Source organism: Monopterus albus, unplaced genomic scaffold (genome assembly GCF_001952655.1).
Source record: "Monopterus albus unplaced genomic scaffold, M_albus_1.0 scaffold192.1, whole genome shotgun sequence".
In the NCBI taxonomy this organism is placed as follows: Eukaryota; Metazoa; Chordata; class Actinopteri; order Synbranchiformes; family Synbranchidae; genus Monopterus; species Monopterus albus.
Genome location: NW_018128072.1, coordinates 323,120 through 335,004, shown reverse-complemented (window position 1 = coordinate 335,004; position 11,885 = coordinate 323,120). Strand labels below are relative to the sequence as shown.

The following is an 11,885-nucleotide window of genomic DNA, read 5'->3' as shown; positions in this document are numbered from 1 at the left end:
TGTTTAACACTCTGACAGTGTGTCAGTGTATCTGACCTTTCCTGTGGCAAATGTATCCAGTGCACAAATCGCTGCCTGCTTTGAGTCTGACGTTATGAGCTGATTGTTTGGTATCTTTTCTTGTTGTCTTGTTGCGTGTTTTTGTTCATGCTTCTTGTTTCACCAGTTTCTGGCTTCATGCATTGACAGTGGGCAGGTCTCTAACTGGTTGTGTTTTCCTGTAGGAAAGAAACAAATTGTCAGTGAGATAACTGACAGGATAGAATAAGCTACATGCCTGTTTTGGACGAATAGTGATACTATATAGTAACTTAACCATTAAGCCATTAATCATTGGGCCAGAACAATGTAATATTTGATAGTTGATTAACATACTCATGTTTAGTGAAGGGGGGCTTTGTCGCAGGTGACCTCTGTGAGCTGTTCCCCCTCCGTACTAAATGTCTGAACTCCTGTCTGTTGCATACTACCTCTTGGAATGGTTATACTCTTCAGCTTCACTCTTCTAAAGCCAGGACACGCACAAAGGTTGGAATTACCAAGATGACAATTTGCTGATAGACAAAAGGTTTTGTGCAAAGACATGATACAAACACAGACTTCTTTTACTTTTCCATGCATACCCATTGTTGGTCCCATCTCCTTCTTCAAGCATTTTCAGGCCTGGGACTTTCTGTCCAAAAAGTTTCACAGCAATGGACATGAGGAGGCCACAGCAATTTCTGTAGCAGCAAGTGGCATCTACTACCAGGAACACCAGCAAGAAGATCCCCATGACGACGCCAACCATGGTGCCTTTAGTCATACTGTGACTACTCATTTTGGCTGGGGGAAGAGATTAATAAAAAAAATTCTAGATGACCAAACTGACCACACATTCTCATCAGGGTTGAATTAACATAGCCTTCTTGGTGGACTGTTGTTTCTTTGTGATTGGAAACTTACCTTGACTAGTCTTCTCTTTTCTAAACACAGTTGCTGGGGTTGCCTTAGTAGCCTAAGGTTTTAAGGCACTGACCACAAACTGGACAAAGTCCATTGGTTGATAGTAGCCAGGCAGGGACCATGTTCTTCTCTATTTCAAACTGAGGTAAACTTCAATGGCATGAATTTTAACATTACATTATTACCAAAGCTACTGTCTCTCTTCATCTTCCTCCTTATGTCTTATCATCTTACTACTATCAATTCTCCAATAATAATTCATTAAAAAAAAACTAACTGTGGTAAACTCTTTTTTGATTGATGTGTGACTTGATTTGATTGTGGTAAATCTCTGGAGCTTGAGTTGTGGTCTAAAATAAACAATGAGAAATGTGTGCCTGTGGGACAGAACTTTCCTTTTTACTTGTTTGACTAGTAATGAAGCATAAATCCTCCAGCAGAGAGCCAGCATTTCCACTGTTTAACTTTGACCATGGGTTGCTTTCACACAGTGGTATTTTAAACAAATCATTTAATGTACAACTGTAATTTGGAAACTAGATATGGTGCTTACTTGGCTTCAATTTTAAAAATTTAGAGGGAACATTTGCAGCTGAATGGCAAGGTGAGGAAAGGAATCATTCTTATTGACCCCAGGTTCAAGCTTTTGTGTTGTCAAGCAGTCATGAATCCTCACTGAAGCGCTGCCTAATTAGTGTGTTATTATTATTACCAAATGAGTATATGGGGCTGCAATACTGATTTTGAGCCACCAGTGGGCAGATTGAAACAATGTCCACATCCATCAGTGAGCCTGCACTTAAAGAGCTGTGCATCAGTTTGACCTGAAACTATTTATTCCACACTAGTGATTAGTTAATTAGCCCAGATGGCTGCTAAATGACCAGGGGCTGCACACCTGGTTTCTACGTACAAACCAAGATTTAAAGTCATTAGATGTCCAGACACTAAAAGAGCAGACCTTCACACCTTAGGGTGTACCTGGTTGCACATTTGGGTTTTTAGAATTTCCTTTATAGTAAAAGATTATTGTGAGTCTGGTGCATGTAACATGGATTTAGTGTTAAAGAGAACAGTACAAGTGATTTTTGTCATTTTAGTGTCTATACCATTGTAGCTTTTACACCTATTCACAGCTAATTATGGAGCCCAGTGAATAATCATGTTTGGTAAGAGTTTACTTCCCTGCTAGCTGGTTAGATGCTGGCTGCTCTGATAATGTTCCTCATGGGCCTGTGAAAGGCTGATCTGATTTCTGCAGATGGAGCAGCAAACTCAGCCTCAGTGTTCAGTAACAGGTTCCAGATTTTGTAAAGCTATACAAGTTCCAAGTCTAATGCTCCGTGATTTCAGGGGTAAAGCATATTGTTTCAGCGTGTGGTGTCTGCTCTCTGCAGACTTCAGGGGCCACAGGGGCCAATGAAGATGATAGACTTTACACTGCAGACAAGGCTGCTGGGAGGCTGTGTGAAAAATATTATGCAGATGCCAGAAAACTCTTTACAGATGAGGGTACATGTTAATAAGTGGCCCCTTCTTCAACATCACTTTAACAACTCTCTCATCCATTGAACTTGTCAATGTTTCTGCCTGTATTTCACTTAATGATACTAGAGCTGTTATTTTAATTGCTGCCCACACTTATAAATGGTAAATGGATTTTTATAACACTTTTCTATGCAGTGAAGCACACTCCAAGCACTTTCACACTGTTAATCCATTTGCACTCATACCGTCACACAACAATGGGACAGCCACTGTGAGTGACTTGAGGTTCAGTGTCTTGCTGGGAATCAACAGTGGTGGAAAAAGTACTCAGATTCTTTACTTAAGTAGCACTACAACAGTGTAAAAATACTGTTACAAGTAAAAGTCCTGCATTCAAAATGTTACTTAAGTGCAGAAATATTAGCATCAAAACATACTTAATGTTCTAAAAGTGCTCATTATGCAGAATGGCACATTTCACATTCCTGTATATCATATTATTCTATTATAATTACTGATGCATTATTGTGGACATCACATTTAATGTTGGGGCTGGTAAAGGGGGAGCTAGTTTTAACTAGCCTATAAACATTTAATATGAATTACTGCTGTGTAGCTTGTCAATCTTCCACCACAGATCAATGAGGTCTTATAACTGTACTTTATTTTGTATTAATCTGGTTCTGAAAATTAACTAGTAACTAAAGTAAAAAAAAAGTGTAGTGGAGGAAAAATACAATATTTGCCTCTAAAATGTAGTGAAGTCAAAGTATAAAGTAGCAGAAAATGAAAATACTCAAATAAAGCACAGATACCTCAAATTGTACTTAAGTTCAGTACTTGAGTAAATGAACTTTGTTACTTTCCATCACCAGGAATTGAACTGTGAATCCTTCAATTAGGAAACAACTTTTTTTCTCTTCCTCCTGGGCTACAGCCACCCCGGATCTTCCTTATAAGAATGCTCCACAGTTCCTTGGTAGGATTGCGATCAGGGGATGATAGCTGCCACACCATGAGTTTGTCTTCTTCTATGCCCTTAGAAACCAAAACATTTTACGTGCTGTGGAATGGTATATTATCCTGCAGGAAAATAATTTTATTCCAGAAATCATGATTTGTTCTTGCTGAAGGTAGGAAATGGTCAGTTAGGAACTCCGCATATCTTGCAGAGGTCATTTTGACACCTTCAGGTACCCTAAAGGACCTACCATGATCACTCTGCCATCTCCTTGCTCACGCTGCAATCTCATTGAAACAGAGTGGCCTTTTACCAACCATCCAGGACTCCATGCATGTAGACTATCAAGTGTAACATGGCCTTCATCAGTGAATAAAACTGAAAATTTGAATTCATGTATCTCTTTGCCTACTGCAAATGTTTCTATTTGTGAACTTTGGTTAAGGGTCATAGCATCGTGCTATGGGGTGCTTCTCAGTGGCAGAGACAGGGAGACTGTTCAGAACTGAGGGAACAATGAATAGGGCAACCTTTTAGCACAACAGTGAGTCAAAGCTTACAGCTACGACAACAGTGGAGTGGCTTTGGGGCAAGTCTCTGACTGTCCTTGAGTGGCCCAGTCAAAGCCCAGGCTTAAATCCCAGACAACATCTGTGGAAAGACCTGAAGATCAGTTCACAGACCCTTCTCACCCAATCTGACAAAGGCTGAGAGGATCTGCCAGGAAGAATGAAATAACCTGCCCTGTTCCAGATGTGCAAGGATTAGAAACTTACCCCAGATGACTCGAAGCTGTTAAGTGCTGCCAAAGAGCTTTTACAAAGTACTGATTCAAGGATTTGAATATTTTTGTAAACTAGAGATTTCAGTTTTTGATTTTTGATAAATTAGGAAACATTAAAACACATCCACTTCGTTATTATAGGTTATGTGTGCAGAAATTTTATCAAATTTAAATTTACAAGTAATAATGTGCAAAAATAACACGAAGAACATCAGAAAATGTTCATATCAAAAAACAATGGATCATTATCAAAATAGCATACCATTTCTCTGTACATCAACTAATCTGTTCAGCTCCACTACTGTAGACCACTATTGTTTGGACCATTTAAATAATCACAGCTTTACTTATATCATATTCAAAATTATGCCTTAAATAAAACTGTGGTTAAAAAATAGACGAGGAATGACCAGCAGTAAATTGAGGAGAGTGTATGCGTACAGTACAAACTCTTGTATGTAAAACACAATCAGGCAAAAAAGTGGGGGGTTGGGGGATCAATAACTCATCACAAGCTGTAAGCCAACCTGGGCCAACAACCATTTGTCACACACACAAAAATGTCCACCCATTTAATCAAGGGTACAGTGCTGAGAATAATCAACCACCAGGCAATTTATCAGTCAGTTTGTTCAGAAATGGGTAAGCTAATTAATGAAATGACTGAAGAAAGCAAGGGCAGCCAGACAAAGGTTAGAGAACGGTTAGTGCTTGTGCGCTGGTTATTTGTCAAAGTGTGACTACCCACTGATTAGATACGTTACAGCCCCTTCTTCTGGGTGTGCTACAAAAATACATGAAGATATACAGAATAATAAACTCTGTTTCTTCAAGGGAGAGTGAGTGTGATCTCAAGCTCCAATTTGTTTTACGTGTGCAACCTCTTGTGATCTCCCAGTAGCACAAAGACACCTCAGGGACCGCTGGGCCCCATATCCTGACATGTGAGGTGCAGAAACCCCAGAATATATGTAGCGCATAATGCTTCTATGTGACAAGCACACAATTATTATAATGAAGTACATCGGTTTATTCATTCACTGGTACAGTCATGTTCTGTAACTGGTTTCCACTGAGATACTGCTGCTCCAGATGGAGTGACAAACATGGCTTTCCTGAAGTTTTCCTTTTTAAATTAGTTGATGAACAAAAAAGGATTAGTAGCAATTTAATTATTAATGATTTAAGTCACTTTTCAAGCAAAAACTCCAAACATTTCCTTCTTCTAACTCACCCAATGTGAGAATTTGCTCCTATTTTTTGTCTTTTATAAAAGAAACTTCAGCATCTGTTTGGTTAGTTGAAAACAAAAAATAATAAAAAATAAAAGTTTACAGACTATACAGGTGGTAATCGATTAAGAAAATATTCTGTGGATTAAAAAAAAAACTATTAAATAATCCCATTAGCATATTATAAACATGCTTTGTACAGCTATAGTCACTGAGTCATTCATCATTTTAACTGCTTCATCAAAATAACAGCACAGGAAAGCAAAGGTGCATGCGTACTTTCTCTATGCTACCACCATCTTGCCTCCTATATTTGCATATAAATGTTGATGCACACTAATTAATAACCAGAAACACATACACTGAAGGTCAAAGCACTGGAACAAAGCCCATAGTTCAGGTAAATGTAATTAGAAAATATATAATGAGTCTGCACACACTGGAATTGATGTGCTCTAACAGAGACAATTAAGCAGCACAGTATTCAGACCTTCCAGCCTCATTTACCCCTCACTTCTGTTCTACACATTTTCATGTTAAAATTAAACAATATGTTTCCAAATGTCTTGTTTTAGAATTAATAATTTGCTCCTTTTTGCCACATCTATGTAAATTTGAGACCTAGAGAGCACCTGATATTGCTTCATTAAAACTCTTCTAGCCTCCTTTGCACTCTCACTCACTCCTTGTCTGTTCCCTCTAATAAGTTAAGTTATACCTGTCTATCTCCTTGTATGAGGAAACCTAGGCTTCTCATGCATCCATGGTCCTCTCCCTCCTCCCCTATTTTAGCATGCCTGTGCCAGGTATTTGTTCAAATTCCTCACACCCCATGGGGATAGGTATGTCCCCCCTTCCCCCTCAGCACCTCTCTTGTCTTTACTGCCTGTCTCTGTCTATCGTATGTGTGCCAGCACATGTACTGTATGAAGCAGCCAATGTGGTCTCCCCACTACCAACATAAGACGTGCAGCAGCATAAGCATTTTACTGGCGGGTCACAACCAAATCATTTCCAAGTTGTTCAGGCTCTTGAAGCTGGCAAACCACAGCTGCCTGCCAAAAACAACTCAGGGGATAACAGGCAACTGTAAGTTGCTTTTGATAACTGCTGAAAGACCCATTTATTCTGTGATGCTGTCAGAGCTTAAAGTCAGACTGCTTATTAGGTCTACCAGTTAAACTTGTCTCTGACATGGAAATATGTTGATGCAGGCAAGTACACTGGACAATTAATTTCCTCTATAACACCAAATCGCAGTGTGCTGGAACACGAGCTGATGTGGTATTGACATTGGGTCAGAGCTGAGCAGCATTAGTGACTGCAGTGCGTCATGAAATGACAGCAAATACCGATGACACACTGGCTCAGCAGGTCTGTCTATCTGCCCTTCCCACAGAGAGTTAAATTCAATCTCACTGGAAGATTACACCATGCAATTTTACATTTATGCTTACAGTTCTTAATTTTAGTGCTGAGAGATTTAAAGAGACAAAGAAAGAAAGAAATCGTAGGTCAGTCATAAAAATAAGAAAACCAATAGTGTCATTTTGTTATGTATTTGGCAGTTTACCTACGTCACTACATTCTTTTATAAATCATCTCTTCAAAATGTATCAACAGCATTATAACTTAATATAACTCTTCCTACATTTTAAAACAGCCAGGCTTCAGAAATCCATCACAATAAATTGGTCACAATACATGTCTTAATACAAGGCCCATCTACTGTATGTGACTTGTACAAAAATTGTATTATTTGCCAAAATATGGTGTGTCAGTACCATTTATGGTCAGATTCTTGACCTTCATGGAAAGTCTTTGCAGTGTGTTCACAGTGAGAGTTACGCCTGGCTCAAAGGTACTAAAAATTCATTAGTCATCAAACATGCTGTAAATCTCCTCAAATGTGGCTATAAAATATACACATTTAAAGCAGGCACAAATATGACGTTTAACTGTGTTTCAACTTCTTATAGCAGCTGCGGGCTGGATTACTCAGAGTGTGTGCTCAGTCATATTTTAAAGCAAGTGAAATGGACAAACAGCAGTTACCATAAAGCTAATGTTTTCAAACAGATTTCATCCACAAAACACATTTGATAAGCCTTAATTAGGCTTACCAACACTATTAATTGTTGGAGAGTGAAGTCTATAATTACAGTAGGAAGGTCCTTGTTGTTATTCTGTTGCTCTGATCCTTTCACTGAATGAAAAAATAAACATTTAATTCACTCTGTGGGGGTTTCCTGGACCCCAGCTCACGCCAACACAATTTCATGTTGAATCCTATGCAGGATAAGCCCCTTCACTGGGCATGTCATCCCACCCTCTTTCCACTCACACACTCCTCTCCCGTTGACATCAAAGACTGAGCTGAAGAGTCAAAACTGCACTGAAGACTGGACAAGACAGGCAGCGAAGATCAGATCACACAGTGCAGAGGAAGATTATCACCACAAACCTACGCCACCTCCTCCGGCTGATGATAAAGATAATCCTAGTTACATGCCTGAAGAGGTCAGCGGGACTTCAAGACAACAAATGAGCACCAGAGGGAGATTTCAAAATGGAAATGGAACTTCTTCACCAAATGAATCTGTGGGACATTGTTTTTACAGCATCTGGAATTAAACTGTTCTGGGGTAAGTTTAGGTAAACTAGTTTGGAGCATTAATGACTATGCCTAACTGTGTAAATTATTGGCCTATTGCAGATAATCCTTTTCTTTAGCATTGACAAAGGCCTTAAACAGGCCCATTATGCAAAGGTTTTTTTTCCCCTTCTATTCCTTTATATCTCAACAAGAACAGCACGTTGACTACCACCATGTGAAACCAACGTTTTTGTGGATGTCTAGGTAAAATATTTAAAGTAGCCTAAATTTAATTTTTATTTATTGCAAAGCCTACAGTCTCAAATTCATCTTACCAAAGCCAAGAATACAAGCTAAATTTATTTAACTTGTGGGTTGGACTTCAGATGAAACCATTATCAATTTTTTTGTCTATTTCTAAATATACATGTAGTTTCTATAGAAACATTGAGTATTTGCATTAAATATTCCATCTTATTAGAATAATTCAGTTGAATAAAGGAAGCAATCCTTTTCTTTTTCTAAAAGCCCTGTCATGAATAACTCTACACCACAGCGGTTATTTTAAGGGAGCTGATAGTATATGGAGGCACGCGGCACCGTGGGGGTTCGGCTGCTCCTCCACAGGTCAGCAGTAGCTCGTTAACCCTGGTCTTGCCTGGATCACAGTGCGTGATAGGCCATTTCTGTCTGCTTTGATGTAGTTGTGGATTACATCTCTGCAAAAAAAAAAAAAAAAAAAATTACTGGCTTAGACAAAAAGTAGAAGCCAAGGCTCATCTCACAACTGATGAAATGTCACAAAAGGTAATGTGGCCTAAACTATATTAACACCCTCGACTTCTGGAGCAGCAAAGTATATCTGGCTACAATTTCAGCTTAATCAAAATAAAGTTGAACATAGCACCAATCATCAGCCTTGAGCGGCTGCCTGTGTGGTGCACGGACTATCCGCCACCAAAACCAATGCTCAAACCAAAAACTGTAAATCAAACTTTGACTATTTAAGACCTGTTTTCGTACTTTACTAACTTGTAAAGCATGTCCTTCTATAACCTTTTTGTGCCTCATTTAGCCCAACTGTTGACCTTAAGAAGGAACAAGCCTTTGGAGGCTTCAGTCTAGATTTACAGCCTTAAATTGGAGCCCTCCTACTCTGAAAATTCAATTATTTTACTAAAACCATGACCGCTTTCCTGTCTCCCTGTGAAACTATAAAACTGTAACAGTTTTGCTAACCAGAACAGGATTCTGCTAAAACATATAACATCCTGGCTTTGCCGACATTTTCATTTCTACATGTTTATAAGACTATTTACTTTATCTGCTATCACCATTCAAATGCTCTGTTAAATGCCTTGCAGTGCAGTCAGAAATCCAAAGCAGCTTGTAGCTTTGTTGTCCTTTACATTTTGTCACACAAATAAAGGGGAAAAAGTATAACAAAGAGTAAGGTGGTGATAAAAACTAACCATATCTTTATTGTTGTCGTTTCCACCTGTCTCTTTCTGTTGATCCAACACACCCCACCTCCCTCCTCTCTGTCTCATCTTTGCATCTGAATCAGACTGACATTTAAACATTCACCAGCTACATTCTTTATAACTCAAAATCTTTTCATAATTTTCCCATTATGGACATCTCAGGTTCTTTGCCTACCCCCTTTACTTACACTTTCTCTGTTATCCCCAATTCCTCAGTGCCTTCCTCCTCTCCCTCCATCTCTCCTTCCCCCAGCCGGGTGTCCACAGCTCTGTTTTGTGCACTCCTCTCCCTCCTCTCCTTGCTTGGCATCACAGGAAACCTGTACACTATAGGCCTCCTTCTGAGGCGCAGGAGAAGTAGGAGACGACGTGAAGCTGGGCTAAGCTGCTGCCTCATGAAAGTACCTGTACTATCCTGCCTTGCCAACTCCTCTTCCCCTTCTTCCTCTGCCACCTCCTCTTCCTCCTCTCTTTATCTCCAGGTGTTGAGCCTTGCTCTTGCTGATCTGCTCTACCTTTTCACCGCTCCCTTCATTGTGTATGACAGCCTAGCATCTGGCTGGGCCTTCGGTGAGCTGGGCTGCCGTCTCCTCCTGAGCTTGGACCTCCTCACCATGCATGCCTCCATCTTCACTCTCACCGCCATGAGTCTGGATCGCTACCGGGCTGTGGCTCATCCCTTGCACACCACCTCCTCTAACTCCTCCAGCTTGCTGCGTGTAGGCCTTGCTTGGGGGCTGGCTGTGGCTCTTAGTCTGCCAATGATGATCACCCTGCACCTGGAGGATGGGGAGAACCAAGAGGGACAGCTGTGTGTGCCAGCATGGGATGAGCAGAGCTCCAAGGCCTACCTGAGCGTACTGTTCTGTACCAGCATCCTTGGTCCTGGATTGGCCATTGGAGCACTTTATGCTACTCTGGGCCGGCTCTATTGGGTGTCTCAGACCCAGCCGGCCTGGGCTAGTGGGAGCAGCACTGCTTGCCCTCCCCGTGCTCCCAAACCCAAAGTCCTGCTCCTTATCCTGGGTATTGTCCTGGCCTTTTGGGCCTGCTTTCTGCCTTTCTGGATCTGGCAGCTGCTGCCTCTGTACCAACCTGACATTCTGCGGACATTACCAGTGGGGACACAGGTGACAGTGAATCGTATCCTCACAGGGCTGACCTATGGAAACTCTTGTGTGAATCCATTCTTCTACACACTACTGACTGGAAAACAAAGACGCAACCGGCAGACACTGCCATCAGTAAATCACCTCTGCAGCAAGAATAGTCCACTGAAGTAATGCGTGTCTCAGTAAAGACAATAATGTGATTGGTTACGTGTGTGTTTAACAGTACGCAGACCTATGAAAATGTACTGTACACAAATGCTACATTTTTACAATTAACACAAAGTACCATTGATCTAGCCTGAGCCTCCAAACTAAGAAAACACAACAATACTAAGCAAATGATAGCACTTTGTCTAAATGCTCTATGAACTGACAATATTTCCTATCAGGAGATTAAATGTTATTAATATTTGGGTTATACCAGTGAGAAAAGAATCTCTGTAATATGTGTCACCAAAGTAACGTTTAATCTGCAAACTTTTTCCAAACTTTGGTGCTCATATCAAATCATGCTTTTGATTGTTGTAATAAGCAAGATTAGATGTGGGTAATTTGGTTTGAAATGATTTATTATATTTGACTATGGCAAAATAAGAAGTAATTTTCACGTAAAGTAACTGCATGTATCACATAATTTAAACTCAAAAGTTAAGAATGGAGAGGACTCTTATTTTAATACAACTTCTGCCCTTCAAGAAAACCTGTACTATTAGGAAAGCAGAGTTGATGCCATATGCTGCACGTGCACAAGCATTTCCAGTAACACCCAGATGCACTTCTGCTTGTTTTCAGAGAACTACCAAAGAAAATGTTTGTTTTTGAACAACTGGTTGTAACTGGTCAGGACCTTGTTGAGACATTTTTCTGAGACTGTGTTGGCAGAATGAATTACAGTTCAGCGGGTCAATAGTCTTGTTTGCTTCCCCTGAACCTGGACATATTTAAAGGAACTGACTTTTTTTTTTCCAAATCATAACCTGCATGTTGGGTTTCAAAATATACTTATTATTATGAATCATGCAATGCTTTGCATGCCCTCAACTTGTGTTGACTGTAACTGATGTTTATAATGATGCATAATACAGTATAGCCTTGAATAAAGAGTATGCTTTCTGTAATTCAGGGTATCACTGGCTCTTTAACTAGACACCAGCTCTGCCAAAAAGAACACGAAATGATTATAAGAGATGTAAGAAGGAATAAAATTGAGAAACAACAATGGTGAAGTGAAAACTAAACAGGCTGAAAAGCAGAAAGTTTATTGTAGGTAATAGGTGTGTTAT

General features: G+C 39.9%; 2 protein-coding genes across 2 annotated transcripts in view; one reads left to right on the top strand and one right to left on the bottom strand.

Annotated features, from left to right (window-relative positions):
- The window catches only part of LOC109970186 (titin-like), a 24,135-nt gene extending 23,345 nt beyond the window's left edge, over positions 1-790 (bottom strand). Inside the window, 2 exon segments of the mRNA XM_020617581.1 lie at positions 471-505; positions 624-790. Coding sequence (XP_020473237.1) covers positions 471-505; positions 624-790 — 202 coding nt within the window.
- An 8,849-nt stretch (positions 791-9,639) lies between these two features.
- uts2r3 (urotensin-2 receptor 3) lies at positions 9,640-10,773 on the top strand. The gene is made up of 2 exons (XM_020617580.1): positions 9,640-9,897; positions 9,973-10,773. Exons 1-2 carry the CDS (start codon positions 9,640-9,642, stop codon positions 10,771-10,773), a joined length of 1,059 nt encoding a protein of 352 aa, XP_020473236.1.
- The last annotated feature ends 1,112 nt before the right edge of the window (positions 10,774-11,885 follow it).